At 35.8% G+C, this 19,354-nt stretch overlaps 1 protein-coding gene across 1 annotated transcript in view; it reads left to right on the top strand.

The window, feature by feature from the left end:
• The window catches only part of LOC146138119 (forkhead box protein K1-like), a 63,923-nt gene that overhangs the window by 3,631 nt on the left and 40,938 nt on the right, over nucleotides 1-19,354 (top strand). The window contains exon 2 of the mRNA XM_083394279.1: nucleotides 7,949-8,042. Coding sequence (XP_083250405.1) covers nucleotides 7,949-8,042 — 94 coding nt within the window. The remainder of the gene's footprint in view (nucleotides 1-7,948; nucleotides 8,043-19,354) is intronic.

Genomic DNA, 19,354 nt, shown 5'->3' with positions numbered 1-19,354 from the left:
TCTTCACTATTTACTGAACTTGCAAATCCTTAATTTTGAACTTCCGTTTATTTAGTTCTTAAATATACTATAATGCACAATGGACAGGCGGCGGAGCAATAATCTTAATTAATTTCTCCCAGAGATGAAAATGAGTCTCTCTTTATTAGGAGAATTGCGCTCGCTTGAGACGCGATTTCGCTTGGTAGTTTGCGTGGCGGACTTTGTCAAGGGTAGCGCTGTGCAACCGCCTAATGGTGGAGGTAATTATGGCTCGTAGTGCAGCAGTTTTAGCAGTAAGCATTTTTAACTTTTAAACGGGTTACGCATTTTTTAAAGTGATAACTTGAATTAGAAACAAATTTGGCCTTCACATCATTTCTGTAAATATTGACATAAATTTAACCTACTCCTTTAATTGACACAACACGCAACTTTGCTTTTTCGGGGTAGATTGTAATTTGCATTGTACACTGTTTTACCAACAAATAAAAGCATATCGCAGGTAATTGTAATAATTTTGTTGAAACAAGTTTAAAGCTATTAAGACGCGAGATTTTTTATATAAAGCAAGTATTTTCCTATAACACAAAACATACAGTGCATAACACAGCTACCTTGAGCTAAAAATATCTCCAAATTAGGAATAAAATAAAGTTGTAAAACGAAAGATTCACGCGTATCGCAAAAATATTCCAGTTAATGAGAACCATGGCCTGGTGTCTAACCTCTATGCAAAACTTATATCACAGTCAACTGCTCTACCTTGTTTAGACAAACTAAGCCCGAATCCGTCGTAAAATATTTAAATATTAGTTAAGTGAGCCTATTAGAGACACCGAAAACTAATCAAAATTAGCAGTTCAAAAACATGCCAATCACAAAACCACGAACCAAATTTTACAGCTACTAAACTACCACCCGATCCGTCAGGAATTAGTGCATTTCTAAGCAAAGGTATACAGCAATTAGGGCATCCAAAGGACGAAAAAGTATAACTTTTAGACTTTGAAGTCTTGGGCCCATGTACTAATTTGACAAATCTGCTTAAGAAGAATAAATTTAATAATACCTGCCAGCCGGACCCAAACGCTAACGAGCACCCTAACTCAAATAATGTGCATTGATTTAGTAATAATATAAACCCTTTCGTTCCGAATACATTAATGTGTGACGTAACAATTCTATATAACCTGGACTAGAAATGATCTTATGCCCAACCGAGTTTGGGCCTTTTTCCAGCGTTTAAATAATTATTAAATTAACACACATTATTTGAGTTAAGGAACTGGTTATCGTTTGGGTTCGGGTGGGTCAAGTATTACTAAATCTATCTCATAGTTTTTTGTGAGTTTTCAGCCAATATTTTGTATTTATATCTGCCGGAAGTTTACCTAAAGATCCAATTAGTGCAAATTGCCGCTACCTCAAGGTCTAAAAGTCAGACTCTCCTGCCTTGTCCTAAATGTTGTAGACCTTTTTGCATAAAACTGCACTAATTTTTGACAGACCGGCTGAAACTACACATGCATGTAATTTCAAAGTAAAGCATAAGACACCGAATATAGGCAGAAATCACACCAGGCATAACATGTAACCATAAATATTACTGCACAAAATATAAAATATTTATAGCAGAACTTGCGACGCCCTGAGAATTTGCCGGCGCTCTATTTAGGGGGGAGCGCCTTCCCTAGTTCGAACCACTTTTTTCGCACGTATATCTCAAAGCAAACTAATTAGGACACTTTTTTGGTCGTATGTAGCTCAACTAAAACTAATTTGGGCCCTTATTTTGTCCGTACGTATTTAGGTTAAAATTAATTTGGCCACCTTTTTGTACGTACGTAGCTTGAATAAAACTAATGTGTGCACTTTTTGTCCGTACGTAGCTTAAATAAAACGGTTTGAGCACTTTTTGCTCCGTACATAGCTTGAGTAAAAAAAAAAAAAAAATTTGGGCACTTTTTTGAAACTTTCGTGAAGCAAAAATGGGGTACATAAGGTATTATATGCAGGGGCGTATCCAGAAATTAAAAAGGGGGGGGGGGGGGGGGGGGGTTCCGAATTTTCAACTTAGGGAATTCCCTGTTGTTTTTTCGTCTGACGTTAATTACGTCATAAAATAGCGATGGTAGTGACGTCATAAACAAGAAAAAAAATCATCCGAAACAGCCAATTAATGTCCAGCAAAAGCGAACATTTAGACGCAAAGCGAACACGTGCATTATCGACAATCCTGCCAGGCGCCAGCTACGAAACGGCTTAGTGTGCAATCCTTCAGGCGAAAAACTAAATCAAGACAGTGAAATACGTGTGATTGATTTTGGTAGATCCATGTACGGGACTACTAAATTACAAGCACGTCTTTCGCCACCTGCAATACTAAACGGAGATCGTTTTTCACTGGTGTTTTTCGATTAGCGCGACATATAAAACTACTTCGAAGAAATGGTATAACTTTAATAGTTAGTTTATCTAGTTTGGCGTTTGATCACCTTTTTAAGTTTGAGCGCCCCTGGCGAGCGAAGCGAGCACGATTTTTTTTTGGTATAAAGCCATTTCTTTTAAATATTTTATTACATTGCCGAAAATAAAAGATGTTAAAAAATATATGTCAAATATTTTTGAATACGTTTTCGGCTTGTCCGCGACGTACTAGGCAGCTTTCCACGGCGCAATGGTGAAGAAGCGCTGATCTAGTTCAAAATACAGCATCAAAACGTTAACAAACCGGACGTATAGTAAGTTCATTCGCGCGAAGCACGAAAATTTTTCGCACTTACGTAGTTCAAATAGTCAAAAATTATTTGAAATCAACTCGTGTATAGTTTGTCAAAGAGGCGACGGGCCCGATGAATTACAGTAGGTTGCCGACCCCAGTCTCGCACCAACATCTTATATTAACGCAGACAACAAACAGCGAGAAACATCAGCAGCGTCAAACACGAAGTTTTCATAGAGAAAAAAGCGGAAACCGCTTGATTTATATTATTAATTGTGGAGCACACACTTGCTGATTAGACAACCCGAACAATAACGAAAGGCGAAAGAGAAAAACTATCTAGCGTTTACGGTCGACCGAACAAAAGACGAAAAACAGCGTTTTGCGCTCGATCTTGGTTTTGCATTTGCTTAAGACGCGTGACCCAATTACATTTAAAAACAGGCAGCTTCGGACGGTGAGTAAAACTCTGACAAAAACGAACAAAAAACGATAATGTCACTTACGAAAAAAAGGGGGGGGGGGGTCCGAACCCCCAAACCCCTCCCTGGATACGCCACTGATTATATGTAATAATCTTTGCAAAATAGTGATAATGTGGGCTTCAGGAGACTACTGGAGTTCAAATTTAAGTAAAAAAACAACTTGCGCAAGTGCCCAAAATTGCGCAAAAAAATGCGCTTAGCGGGAACACTGTGTATGACCCATTTGCATTAAAAATCTTACTGCGTTGATAGTGTGTTAAACCCTGACCAAAACTAACAAAACGATAATATCACTTGCATAAAGGGTCTAAATCTATAAATAAGGGTCTACTAGCATTATTTGGGGGTGCAGTTGAGATTTTTTGGGGGTTCAATTTTGAAAGGTTGGAAAAAATCGCGGGTATACTTGCCATACTTTCCGCGCTGGTTAGAATGCAGCCATGTACAGGGAATCGGTTAAGGATGGCAATACATGGGCCGTGTGCTTAGATAATCACTGGTTTATTGCGCTAAGTTTAGCTTGTTATTTGTTTTTTGTTTTCTCTTTTGGTGATGAATTATTCTATTTTGTTTTTTCAAACATAAAGGGGCCTCGTATGTAAATGCTATTTTAGTTTTTTGGGTAATAGTCCACCTGGGGCGTTCAGCTGGGGGAAAATTATAAACTAAATGTGATGTCATTAAATAATAGGTTTTAGCTCTGTACTCGGTGGTGTCTAGGAGTCTTAACACCCCCTTTGAAATCTCAGTAAACAATGATCACAAATGAAAACCATGATTGCTGCATTGCAGCATTGCAACTGGCATAGAAAACATTCATTTAGCTGTCAACGGCTCAAGTGATCTCAAACAGACCTGACTGGTAAAACAAACAGACGTCTCTACAACATAGAAAACAGGCGTGCACCGCTCTGTAACTGTTGTTTTATTTAGCCTTTCGCCTGTCACCGACTTAAGTAATCTCAAGCTTTTATTGGTAAAACGAACAGACTTCTCAACGGCGTAAGCTACAACAATGTGCATTTGAAACAAAATTAATTTATTCCTGTATAATATCATCCGCGGAGTAGTTAATATCCTGCTGTATGTTCATTAGCGTTAAGCCAGTCAAGCGCTCTTTTGTTATCCTCAACCTCGAAAAAGAGCACTGGGCCGTCGCAGTTGTAACAGGCAGAGTCATTGCACACTTTATATAATTGCCGAAATCAAACTACAAATAATCTAATTTGTTGATAAGCATCGTTAATTTTGCTGACAGCGAAGTGCAACAGTTTGTAATTGATACGTCATAGAGGTTGTTCTGACAGCACAGTTCCATAGTTTTTCACGCACAATTGAAATCATGTGACATTTGGACGTGAATGAGTCAACAAGGTGTTGCGTTTTTCTAGCGCCGAATGGACAATTTTAAACAGCCATAAGCTCATATAGTTTATTTGGGCTCCGTCGGTATAGTTTATTTGGGCTCCGTCGGTACACGCTAGAGGTGTTCATACCATACCCCGAGACCCCCTAGGTTATTTGGGTTGCTGATCATCACTGGCGTGTTCGGGGGGAGGGTCGGACCTCCCTTTGTGTAAGTGCTATTATCGTCTGTTGTTTATTTTTGTTAGAGTTTACAACTGTCCGCAGCGACAATGCTTTTAATTAGGTCACGCGTCTTAAGCTCATGCAAAACCAAAAAAAATATTTTTATCTTTTGTTTAGTCGACCGTAAACGCAGGATATTTTTTTCTCTTTCGTTAATTGTTCAGGTTGGATTAGCAAGTGGGTATTCAACAATTGACAACACTAAGACAAATTTTCTTTCTTTTTTTCTTGCTAAAATGTCGAGTTAGGCAGATAATGTTCCTCGCATTTCACGGTCTTTGTTTAGTTTTTCACCTGAAGTTAACGATTGCACACTAAGCGGTTTCGCAACTGGCGCCTGGTATGAGTGTCAACGACACACATGTTTGCTTTTGCTAGACGAATGTTTTTGGTTCGTTTTTTTATGACATCATTAAAATCACTATTTTATGATGTCATTATTCATTACCGTCAGACGGGAATTCCCTAAGTTGAAATTTTGGGACACCCCCCTTTGAAATGGTCATGCTACGAGCCTGAGTATCATCCACGGAATAGTTGATATCCTGGTGTACATTCATTAGCATTAATTCAGTCAAGCGCTCTTAGCCGCACGTCGTGATTTTGAACCTTTTTAGAAGCCTCAATTTTGAAAAGGAGCGCAGGCCTTCTCTCCAACTCAATGACGGTTGCGAGGTAGTGCACTTCTCTTTCATACAGACGCAACAACGCACTGCACTGTGCGATTAAGTTGTCTATGCATGAAGCTCGTAATTCACCTAATACACATAACATCTGAAATTGTTTTTATATAAAACTATATTATGATTGTACAACTTTTTTTACATTGCTAAAGCATGAGGCAAGTGAAGACGGTGTAGCTTGCAACAACTGAACATACACTTCTGTATAGTAGTTATCTTGCACTTGTGATATATCGACGATGGCTTTAATATTCATTTGTATGCTTCAGTTATATTTACCGACTTGGAAAAAAATCAACAAATTCCTGTATATTTGTTCCTTCCAGGAACGAGGTAGTAACATTTTGGCATGTTCATGTGAAAGTGAGCTCGGGGCACACGGTGATACGTTGCTGCTCTTTTTGTTTGGCAGCTATGATGTGACTCTGTCTGCCATACCAGCGACCGATCGGGCAAACATATCACCAGCATCGTCTGCCCTCCACCGTCCGTCCGGCGGCCAAACTTTGCCATTTATTATAAGAGATTACTGACCTAGATACTTCTGCATCCATTCACGAGGTGTCATCTAAAAACATTTGCCGCTAAGGAGATATATTAAAACGTCGGCGAAATATATTTTCCCGCTAAACTGATAATAATTGGTCATCTTACCATAACTTCAGAAATAAGCAATGTTTGTATTTATTTCGCACAGTTTTAGCTAAATAATTTACTAATTACACAGATTTTAAACAGAGCGATTTAAAGCTATGTTTCAATGGGACGCCGTTTGAAAAAAAAGTATTGCGCTTATATATATAACTTATTTATCTGATTTAGCTTATATCGGACTGTAATTTTGTACGATTAAAGTTAAATGTATTCGGCAAACAGCAGTATAACCAATTCTTTGAATTTAGTAACTCACCAGGAACCAGGGCATAGCCCTGGTGACAAGCATTTTGGGCCCAAATTCTTCGTTTTTTTTTTGGCTTGTCTATTAAAGTTATGTTTAGGCGATTAACAAGAATAGTAACAAGGAAAATAGTTACCTCAGAGGTTTGCCGAAGAAGCAAATTTTTTTGTGGTATTAAGTAATACATAAGTTTGTTGCAAAAGTACAATTTGTGAGTGCACATGTCTGTTTTTCTTATTTTGACATTGTTTCATAAAATGGGTGTTCTTAGGGAAACTTGTGTTTAAACAGGCAGTTCAAAACCTGTTTAAATGCGCGAAGCATAAAAATATAGCATTTATATGGTTAAATTTGCAGAAATTTTCAAGTGACACATTAGCTACATAACAAAGATTCACATATTGCTCAAACTAAATGTATTTATACTTCAATTCAATGGAAATTGTTTGTTAAGGTTGTGAATCACACAGCGCAACATGTCATAGTATGCATTGGGCTTTTGTGCTGATTAGACGCCCTGATGTGCCATTTCTAATGCTCAAGGGTGCCGATACGTATTTAAGAATTTTTAAGAATCTCATTTTTGCTCAATTGGTAAGCTTCTTGATTCAACTATTTGTGTACGATGAAAGACCATTATACATTTTCCTACATGTTTTAAGTTGATTGTGTTGTTCCACATTCAAAAAAAAAGTTGATTGTGTTGTTCCACATTTTTATGGTGACATTGCAAACACTCAACGAAAGTTCAAGTCCAAAAATCTATTTTTTATTTTTGAGGGGTGTTGTAATCCATAAAAGGTTGAGAATCACTGGGCTAAGTTTTAAGCGAAACAGCAAGATTATGTTAAATTTTGGCCAGATTAGTGCATTGTCTGATTATAGCTGTAAAACTTTTTTTTGACAAGTACTTATTTTTTATTGGAAGCTTATTTTATAGGTATTTCTATGTTAAATAAAAAAACAAAAAATGGGTCCAATTGTGGAAAAAGCCTTTATTTAAAACCTTAAAATTTTTTAAAAATTTGGACAACCCCAATATAATTAGGTAAAAAAGACTATTATGACTGTTACAATGAAAAAAGCAACAAGTGATAATTATGTATGGTCAAGTATTGTCCTTAATTGATATCCAGCTCAAAATACATTGTAATTGTGGTTGATTATATATTTGACTTACTAGCACCCAAATTAAAACCCTAATGTTGTAACAATTGTTATTTTCTTTATTGTTCAAACATGGTGTGAATCTCAACATTGGCCTTAAGTGAAATCCTTGATACTTAGTAATTATTTTTTGTAGAATAGCTTGGCATTCCCACAATTATGCTTCATAAGGTTTGAATAAAATGAAAAGCAAAATTATAATAGAACGTGAAGCCTATGTTGCAATATAGCAGGGTATTATGCACGATTTTGTGTCAGTTCCTTTTAACTTTTGACTTATCTAACTCATTGGACCAATTCAGTTAAAACACAGGATTGGAAAACATGCATAAAAGGTTTTATGCCCCCAAATTTATAATTAACAAAATTCTGTTTATAACTTTGTTTACGTGGTTTAATGGTGGTATATTTTAATACTCAGGTGTGTAATACGATTTCCAAGCACATCAATTCGACTAAACTTCACACCATTTCCAAATGAATTGGAGGGTTGCTATGAAAAATTGATTGAACAGGTGCTGTTTGTAATTTTGTAAATGTTTAAAGTTGTTCTTCATTGTTAAGAACTTAAAAGTAAGTGTTCTTTATTAAAGAAGCCCAAAAGTAATGTGGGTAAATTCATAGTATGTTTAACTTTGTAATAGGTATTTTAGTTGATTCTTCATTTTTCTTATTTACATTGGTTGTTTCACAAGCTCTACATATATATTAAAAAACTGTATAAATGATTTTATAGGCTTCATAGAAATTGATTGTAAACAATTTTTACCACAAATTTAGTTTAATATTTCTTGTTTTTTAATTTTGCATTATATGTGTCTGGTTTGGAGGGTACCTTACACCAGGGTTTCCCAAACTGTGGTCCGCCACGACTGCACAGGTGGTCCGTGGCGATATGACAAGAACTTAAAAAGTTTTTCATATACTTTGTACAGTAGGGTTCGATAACCTACGGCCGGAAATATAATTTCTTCGACCCGTAGTCTCTTTGACAAATTAGACACAAGTCCATTTCTCATACTTTTTGACTATTTGAACTATGTAAGTGCGAAAATTTTTCGCGCTTTGCGTTAACAATCTTTATATATACATCAGGTTTGTTTACGTTATGATGCTGTCATTTGAACTAGATAAGCGCTTCTTGCTCTGTGGAAGACTTGACTGCCAAGTGCCAAAGTGTGTCGCTTACAAACGGAAAACATATTTAAAAATATTGGACATACATTTTTAATTTTTATTTTTTAAATGTAATCAAAACTGGCTAAGAAATTGGAAAGAAATGCCGTTATACGCCCCCAAAAAATTAAAATCGCGCTCGCTTTTTGTCCAGCTTTGCCTCAACTCTTTACTGCCTCCTTAAATGTAACTTAACACGTTTTTAAGTGCAAAAACATATTCTGAGTTCCGTTTTAGTCCGTTTCTCAGTTCGGTTTTTAGTCCTTTTGCTATCCAGTACTGTAAATCTTATTTGTAGCGCTTTGAATTTAATATGATGAATTGATGATTTAAGCAGAGGGAAGCAATCCCATCCGTCCCATTGAATTTGTCAGTTTTGTAAATATATAAAATTTGGTTTTATTTATTTTTTGCTTTGTTTTGTGGTCCGCGAAAAAACAGATTTACAAATAGTGGTCCCTGGTCCAAAAAAGTTTGGGAAACCCTGCCTTATACTAAGCTTTGCAGAAGGTTATTTCTAAGGCTCGTAAATATATTTTTTTTATCTAGTTGGGTTTCTGATATATAAGTTTAAATCTGGAGGGCTATTACATCTTATAGGTTTAAAAGACAGAAAAAACAATAACAAACAATTTAAACTTAGGTTTTTTTTTATTAAACTTTTATGACAAATTAAAGTGCTCACAAGTATAAGCCAGTATATTTGCTTACTTGCAGGTTCAACAGTTGTATTTAAACTGTTGTATATTGTCTGTATATAGTTTAGTTCAAAACAGGCATACTGATTTTGTTTTTATGGCTATGCCCTCTACAACTTTTAATCTGCCCTTAAATCTAGATACATTTTAACTAGGGGTTAGGGATGTTCAGATCAGGGGCGTAGCGTGGGGGGTGTCAAGACTTCTTTAAAATCTCAGTAAACGATTATCACAAAACTAAAACGTGATTGCTGCAATGTTACATCGGCAACATTGCACTTGGCATTAAAAACATGTTGGTGCCGCCAACGCTTAATCACCGCTCGTTATCGTTGTTTCATTTAGCAGTCGCCTGTCGCTCACTCAAGTAATCTTAAACTCGCCTTATAACGAAAATATGTTTTATTGTTAAAACAAACATTCTAAACAACATAGAGAACAGGCGGTTAAGCTACAGCAAATGTCTTCACCACAAGTTACTCTATTGAATGTTTTTATTAGCCTCAATCTCGAAAAGGAGTGCTTGACCGTCGCATTTTGAAACATAGGTTTACTGTCGGCGAACTATAGCTTCCCGCTAAACTGATAATAAATGGCCGTCTTAACTTAAGTAATAAGCCATGTTTGTGTTTTTCTTGCACAGTTTCAGCTAAATAATTTACTAATTATACAGAGTTCAAAAAGGGCGATTTTGAAGCCACGCTTTATACCATCGGCGAAATTAAACTGCAAATTTCACCAAATTTGTTGATAGGCATCGTTAATTTTGCTGACAACCAACTGCAACAGTTTGTGATTGATATATTTTTAGGCTCCACCAGTACCCGCTAGGGCAGTGGTTCTCAAACTTTTTCTAAAACATTACGCAACGGTCTCCTAGCAATTTTTTCAATTGCTCGCGGTCCCCTTAAAAATACACACAAATAAACATAAAATAACACGTTTGGATTAGACGGGTGCACATACAGGGACCGAAACGGACCCCCAAATTTCTCCAGCAGTTTCCCAAATTTTGGACTTGCAACTTTTTGGTATTTAAATGAAACACTTGCTGTCTCTTAAAGCTACTTAACGGTCACCCAAACCAAACCTTAAAAAAACCCTGCAACCCACAATGGCTGCACAGCAAGCTCTGGAAACGTAATTCTTATTAGCACAATTCAGCTCAAAGCATGCAATCATGTGAACGAACAACTGATCGTAGCTTTTGATGACGAGCGCAAACACGTTTAAATTAAAATGTTCTCCTTCAGGAGGTCTAGTTGATTTTTGTTAAGTGCTTCGCGGTCCCAGAAAATTGTCTCGCGGATCCCAAATGGACCGCAGACCCCAGTTTGATAACCACTGCGCTAGGGTATACACACCAAGCTAAAGTTATGGTTTGAACCAGGGTTGCCAGCTTGGTTTAGGTTTAGGATTAGGACTTGTTGGTGTGAAATTTGGACAATTTAGGTCAAATAATATTTAGCATGTACCTAGTGCGAGACTAAAGGAAATCAATACAGGTAAATGTTCTTGGTGAGCAGCCAAATTCCTTACAAATTTACAAAACGGTTAGTCGTTAACAGCAGTGCAATAATAAAGCTTTCTGTTAATTCTAGTTCTTTTTGCCAAAACTGCAACACCAAAATTTTATTACTGGAATTCTGTGAATGTTTTAGAAAAGGCTAAGAAAAGGCTATGTAAAAAAGTAGAAATACTTTTGCCTGTAAACCTAGCACAAATTTTATTGTAGGTTAGCCTAAATTTCAGCCATACAAAGACAAATGTTAGACTGGCGGTTGCTTTTGCTCCTATACTGTTAAACTTTTAGTTCATATTGTTTAATTCTTATATTATTTTGTTATTGAAATTCTACACGGCGACCCCTCAAACAACCCCTTGCGACCCCCAGGTTGAGAACCTCTGCCCTAGGTGATTTGGGTTACTGATAATGTGACACAGTGGTGTATCCAGTGGGGCTGGGGTTTGTGACCCCCCTTTTTTGAGTGATAATATTATTGTGTTTTGTTCGTTTTGGTCAGGGATAAGCAAACTGTCTGAAGCGGGAATGTTTTTAATGTAATTGGGTCACACGTCTTAAGCTAATGCGTAACCAAAATCTAACGCAAAACTTCGGTTTTGTCTTTTTTTGGTCGATGGTAAAAAGCAGTATATTTTTTCTCTTTCGTTATTTGTTGAGGTTGGCTAATTATATTGTCAAGTGTGAATTCGACAATTAAGAATGCTGAGACAAACCGTCTTTCTTTTTTCTTGCTAAAACAGTAAAGTTAGGCGCAACTAATGTTCCTTTCTGTTCGCTGTCTGCTCTAATATTCGATATTGGTTAACAACGTTTTTTTTTAACTGAAGCAGATTCCTAAAAGGTAGATAATGATGAATATTGTGCGCATTTCAAAGTCGCCTTTTTTAAGTATCGTAGTTAGCGCAAAATTATTCTCTATAAGCATATTCTAAGACCACGTGTTTAGTGTGTAGTTAACACAACTTATTTTCCCTCAACTGCAGCTTGTATTTTAACTGACTTGGCGCACTGCCCAGTGCAGATGTTGCGCTAATTTTGGCATAATAACACCGGGGAAAAACGATCTTTGTTTAGTATTGCAGGTGGCAAAAGGTGTGCCTGTAATTTAACACTAGTCCCGTACATGGAACTTAGAAAACTGCGCTGCTGATAATTTATGATTCTTCCAAAATCAGTCACACATATTTTACGGTCTTGGTTTAGTTTTTCGCCTGACACGAGTGTCACCGCACGTGTTCGCATTTGCAGGACTTTAGTTGATTTTGATTAGAATGTTTTATGACGTCATTACAATCACTATTTTATGATTTTTATTCCTTAACGTCAGACGGAAAATAGGGGAATTCTCTAAATTGAAAATTCGGGACAGCCCCCTTTGAAAGCTACGCGCCTGGTTCAAATTTAACTTTTTTTTTTAATTTGTTGTTCCTGCTTGATTTCCCATTATGTGTTAAAAATCAGTTTCATGAGTTTTTGAAAACAATCGGACCACATTTAGGGGGTACGCAGACACCCCAGAGTTACCACGCCAAAATTTGACAAAATCTGGGAACCCCTAAACTTTTTTCGGTAGTTTTTCTTTAAACACACAGAAACCTTGTAATTTTTATACTAAACAATGGCAATAAAGCATCACTAATCTATTTTCCGGCTTTTATGCAACTTAAAATGTATTCTTAAAGCCCCTAAAGCCCTACTCTACCCCATTTTGAGCCATTATTTAATTTATCACATATACAATAAAATATATTTTAACAAAAATCTTCTTTTTTAGCCAAAGTTTTTATAAGAAAATCTGGGTATGATCACCTGTAATCTTTAACAGTCTGCAGCGAGTTTGCATGTTGCTGAGGATTGTTGGTTAATATAGCACCATATTCAGTGTTTAATTTTGCCAGCATTAAATAAAGAGATACTTTAGGTCATTGATTGGTGCTCCATTTGCAATGCTAGCTTTAAGCCAAAATGGAACATGAATAATGCTAAAAATGTGTTGATCCTTTGAAGTTTTTTCTAAAAAAATAGCATCATAACCCATCTGTTCAGACCACATAATCATTAGTTAGCAATACGTAACTTGCCTTTAATTAGCTTCATCGTCACCATTGGTATCTTGTTAAAAAACTGTCACATTTTCCTTGTTTAGTAATCAACCACAAATGGTCAAAGACAAAAAGGCAGGAATTGCTCAAAAACTTCTTGCATCTGCAAAACCTAAAGAGTTTCACTAAGGCATTCCGGTTTTGCATTATAAAATCAATAGTTATACCACTTTAGACTTCAGAGGATTTGGTTGCTCATGATTCCTGGTTTATTTTTATGCTACTCAATCAGGAATGTGATCGCCTGAAGCTTTCTCCCAATTCATGGTCCTTACTATGGGTAAAATAAATTAAAGTCATTTGTATGTACTGTTAATGTTATATGCCGCAGGAAGACGTTCATACCCAGATTTTTTTTTTAAATTGGGTAGAGTAGGGCTTTAGGGGTTTTAAGAATACATTTGAGTTTCAAAAAAATGGAAAATAAATTAGTGAAGCTTTATTGACATTCTTTAATGTAAAATTACAGGGTTTCTGTGTTTTTAAAGAAAAATGTACAGTATCGTATGAGGGAAAGTCCTAAATTTTAGCAATTTTAGTGTGGTAACTTTGGGGTGTCTGTGTTCCCCCTAAATGTGGTCTGATTGTTTGGAACTTATAAAAATGATTTTTATGTAACACATACAAGCCAAAAACATAAATGTTCAAAAGAAAGTTCTGCTAAGGGGGAATAATGTTGAATAATGTTTTCCAAAATTTTAAAACCTCGACCCGTTTTTGATTGGTTTTAGCTGAAATTTATTAGAAATGTTGTTTACAGCATTTGAGAAAATCAAGAACAAAATATTTAAGGGGTTTGAAGGTATTTAATGTTAAACATCCTTAGTCTAAATAAAAAAAACAAAAAGTGGGGTCCTTTTATTCATCAGGTTTACCCATATCCGGTTTACCTATGACAAAATTTTGTCCACATATTCACTAAGATATGACAAGTCTACCATGCAAAATCAATGGTTCTCAATGTTTTCTTATGGAAAACGCCAAATTACAAATAAAAAAAAAACTGAACAGGGTTGCGGTTGTTTTATATTTTGTCAGGTTTTTTTTTTCAAGGCTTTATTTTCATGGGTGGAACAATCATTGGGTCGTTATAAATAGGGTGATTTACCAGGTTAATTTTTATAATATTATATATTACACTTTCGTTGATTCGATTTACGGTTTGTATCAAGTTGTGCTTTCTCTTGACGTTTCTGCAAGCAAAAACAGATATGGGCCGAAAAATTTCTGCCTTCACTTTTGACGTAGATGCAAATATTTTTCCACAAAAAATGCTTTTTGTTTTACCAAAACAATATTTTTAAAATTTATTTTTTCAACCTGCAAAAAAATGCACCCCCAAATGTTGGGCCAAAACCACAAAAATCTACAACTTCTTGCTAATTTTTTTATCTAAATTCTAATTAAGTTCAACAAACAGTTTTCTTATAAATCAACCTTTTTTATTAATTTGCCACAAAACCACCCGATAGTTGGGCTGTCCACCCCTGCAAAACAAACAAGGGATTCGTAGTATCATTTTTATGGTTTACTAGCGATTTGATTTACGTAAATATCATATTGGCGAACACTACAAACGGAAGATATATTGCTAGATATTACTGTCGCTAGGTAGGCGTAAAGGGCTTCAAATAACTTAACGTCACCCTATTTTATAGCGAAAAAATAGAACCCGCTTATAATTTTGAACCTATAAACCCAACTAACATAAAAAAAATTAATTTTAAAGATGAAAGCCGTATATGTTAAGTTTTAACTTTATAAGTACCATATTATAGAACCTCAAAACTATTTGAAGGCGAATCAAAACTATTTGAAGGTTAAATACGAACAATGAGCATGGTATGTATACACAAATAAAAAACTTAGCTTAAGCTGCATGTTTGCGCACTGTTTCCCGTGACAACAGCAAGTTTCTTAAAAATTTAAAAACGTTATAACGTTTCAAGCCTTTTTATGCCCGTTTAACCATTATATTGTTTATCAGAAATTATGTAAAAAGTATGGCATCCTTAGTAAATAGTATTCCATGGCAGATTTTGTTTTATTTAAATCATTTTATCATCTTCATTGTATAAATGGATGATTTATTATTTATAATTAAAATATTTTGCGGAGTTTCGATAATTACATTTCCTTCTTAAAACTGTGAGATTTTAGTCTAGAATTCATTAGACTGTTTCTGACCGTATCCAGTATTTGTTTATTCAGATAAAAATTTAGATTGTGAACACAATTTCAAGGTGACATTATACATTCCGATGAACTGGCTATGCTGCGAAATATAAAGGCTTATGGAAACATATTAAACAGTTTTCATAATTGCATATAACATCCGATGGCCAGGAATACGTTTAGGTTTTGTTTGCATTCATTTATCATACTGGGTTCTGGCGTTTGAAAGCAAAATACAACGCTTTGACGTAATCTGTTTAGCTGCAATCACAGTGCCCCTTAGTCACTTATTAGCACGAGACAGCCTTAACAGCTTTTTCCTTTTAACCTATTATATCTATTGAATTTATAGTCCAAAAAGCTGTACACAGTGTTAAAGTTGTACTACACACTTATAATTGAGACTATCCAATATTCGACTTTTGACATAACTAATGCCAAGCCTTTGCGTTTTAAATGGTAATCCTGGCAATGAAGATTGTAATGTTTTTTTGAAGTGTGTGTTTTGGCTAAAAGTGAAAATATTTTGCTCTGTAGATTTATAAAACATTTTGTGCATGTTCCACTTGTAAGATTGCGGCAAACTTGTTTAGTTTTTTTAAAACAAGAACACAGGCTTAACCCATTAAATAGATTCTGTTTCGATAGGACTTGTTTATTACAGTTGCTGATATCCACCAGGTTTCGTCAAAAAACCTGTTGGTGCTTAACTAAATATCCCAGACCACAAAAATTTGTGGCAATATATTCAAAGACTGAATTTGCTTTATAATTGCCCATTATATTGTACCATTCCAAGCGAAAAGTTTTTTAGTTTTGGTGTAATTAATTTTTCGAGCTAAAATTAAAAATTTTAATTCTTCCTAATCCTTGCGAATAATTATGTTTTCATGCGTTTCTAGCAATTAATAAACGTTGTTGTGTAATCGCAGGGGCGTAAAAGTTTCCGGTCCCAATTAAACGTAGCCTAATTCCTTCGTTTAGTATGTTTCACTATTCATTACGTATTTTTCGTTCCCCTGTCTGCATTGGAAGTCACTAGAACCACATCATACGCGACAATAGCATAAATTTGATTGCGTTACGCGGTGTATGTTTAGGACGAAATAACACTCGCCAAATTGGTTGGCACGCCGTCTGCAAATTTCTGTCCTAGCGCGGTCATTTCTTGGGTTATCTTTAACCTGTCTTTTCTATACGTAAACATCAGAGATTGGAAACTTTAGATTTTGCGCGGGAGAGACAATTTTGCAGCTTGGCTGTAATAAAGTTATCTGTAAAATTTGCTTAACTGAAAATGGAATACTATACTGAAAATCTATTTTAAATGCTTTTTGACTATTTTAACTACGTAATTGCGAAAAATTTTTTTTTTGAATGTTCATTATACGTCCGGTTTGTTTACGTTTGATGCTGTCTTTTCAACTAGATCAGCGATTCTTTATCGTTGCGCCGTGAAGGCTGACAAGTGCGTCGCGCAAAATATTGGATATATATTTTTTAACATTTTTCTATTTTTGGCAATGTAATAAAAACTCGCGAAAAATTTTAAAGAAATATCGGTACACCAAAAAAAATCGCGATCGCTTCGCTCGCCAGATGCGCCTTGACTTAAAACAGCAAACACTGAGCTAGATTAACTTTAAATGTTATCGTGTTCCCTCAAAGTAGTTTTATTACACTTCGCACCCTCTTTGCACTATAACTTTAATGCCTCTGTAAACGTAACTAAACACGTTTTTAAGTGCAAAAAATGTACGAGGCCTGCCTGATTCGCATTTTTTCTAACATTTTAATAACACCATTCTTAGTTATCAATTTGTGCGGCCCGCAGAGACCTTTTCAAGTTTCGTTTTGGCCCGCGACTAGAAAAAGGTTGCCGACCCCTGCACTAGAGGTTCTGTGCGGCGCGACGCCCTATAGTGGGTCGTTTCTATTTTCCAAGGGCGTCCGCAATGGTTTCGATTCGTATCTAAACTTAATTACGATATAAAATATTTAAAGACAGTTATTTTTCAAGCTTTGGCTTGGCTGACCGCTATGAACTTTAAAAGATCGCAACAACATACTTACGTAGACTAATTACTAATTATCAGCTGTAGTTACACAATTAAAGGCGATATTTTGAATATTGTAGTGTTCAGTGGTCCGTTTCAGTCCCTCAAAACATTTTAAAAACAATGCTTACAAATATTACTATAAGACATTTGCTTGAAACTTATTGTTACCCAAAACTGCAGCAACTGCTTATAATTTTCTTCAATAAATACAGAAAAGTAATTTTTTTATCACTGGGTACGTCCAATAAACTTTTCCAAATGCGTCAATGACCGGGTTAAACCTTTACAACGTTCAAGTTAAGCGATAAACCTCATAAATGTTTACCACTGCAGCAATGACATCTTTGGTTGTTTGCCGGTAAACGACTTATTTAAACGGGACAAAGAGTCTTTATTACGAGCTTCGAACGTGAGTTCAATCAACCTTATTATTTGTGTAGTGTTGCATGTATTTGTACCTTAGTGTTAAGAAAATAACTGGCGCTAAGAAATATTTTGTTTAGTAGTGGTGCTTAACACAAGTTGTCCTACACCAACTAATTAAATTTCCCGCTGAAGCCATTCGCTAGTCGGGCGAGTGGGTGTCAATCAGCACTCGCCCGGAGCGATTTGCACTCGCATTGGCGAGTGGGTGAGTGCTTAAGCCCAACCCTGTACAGCCAACCAAAGATCATTTTATTCCGCAACTGAGCAGTAGAAACTTCCCAAGACTCTAACTGCGATGTAGACATCAATCGCTTGTGCGCCCAACTGTGACATAACGGATGAACGACACTGATAAATTGTATTTTTATTTTAAAAATAATTTTCCTATAATTATAAGACTGCAATTGACATATTACGCTGGTATTACATTTCAAATGATTTTACATGAAAATCCTTTTCCATATTTTGCCTTAATTAAACATATAAACCAGAATGGGCAAGTTTGGTACAAAAGGCTGCATGAGATACAGTGTTGAATTTTGTAAATCTTACAGAATTGCGCCACAATCTCATTAAAACGAGCTACGTCATAGCCTACTAGGGCTACAAGTGTATACAATGTTAGATTTTAGTGTAGAATCGATAACATACCGTAGCCGCTACATACGGCAGTACGTCTTTTTCAGAGTGACGTGATACATTTCAAAGAATTGATTATATTGTGGATGCAGGGGTGGCCAAGAGCCGCTTTTGTTACTTGGTTGATGGCTAAGAGCCACACCGTGCACACATGGAACGAAATGAATGGGCCTATCACTCCATTTCTTATTCACCCCACAAAGCGATCGCGCCAATCTCGAAAAAAGTGCCTTTATTTCGTTAAATAGACAAAATTTGAATTTAAAAGGAGACGCAACGCATATTGAATCCAAATTTCTGTAATGTGGTAGATCAGTATTATTTGGGCATAGTTTTTGCGTTTATTTTGTTTTCAAAGTGTTACTAAAAATACAATGGTGTTACGCAAGTCGAACCGACAAATAATTCAAAACTTAATTAAAGGAAATCGAAACCAAATCATAAGTGCAACATACGTAAGAGCCACATATAACTGGGTGAAGAGCCGCATGAGACTAGCGAGCTGCGTGTTGGCCACCCCTGCCCTAATGCATTAATGATAAAAATGAAAATACACAAATCTAAAGGCTTCTAATAACATAATGGACAGTTTTCTTTGTGGCATATAATAGCTGATGGGAGGAAAAACTGGAATAGAGCTATGATGTGATTCCCTTGTTAATTGTTATACATAATGCATATCTCTTTCCAAATTCAAATTTTGTGTCGAGGTCTTGAATTTCAGTTCAGGAAAGTCAAATATATTATATCCCAGAAATGTGATATTCTGCCAGATTTTGTGGTTTGGAATTTGGTTGTGGTTGCTGCTTGAAGACTGCATGTGAAGCTAGGGATGTTCAGATTTAACTTTTTTTTGAAAATTTATGCTTCCCGCTTGATTTCCCATTATGTGTAATATAAAAATCAGTTTCACAAGTTTTTAAAACAATTGGACAACATTTAGGGGCTCCGCAAGCACCCCAAAGTTATCACACTAAAATTGCTAAAATCTGGGACTTCCCCTAACACGATACTGTACGTTTTTCT

Source organism: Ascidiella aspersa, chromosome 7 (genome assembly GCF_963924565.1).
Source record: "Ascidiella aspersa chromosome 7, kaAscAspe10.2, whole genome shotgun sequence".
NCBI classification, from domain to species: Eukaryota; Metazoa; Chordata; class Ascidiacea; order Phlebobranchia; family Ascidiidae; genus Ascidiella; species Ascidiella aspersa.
The sequence above is the reverse complement of the archived record's forward strand: the minus strand, read 5'-3'. Positions and strand labels throughout refer to the sequence as shown.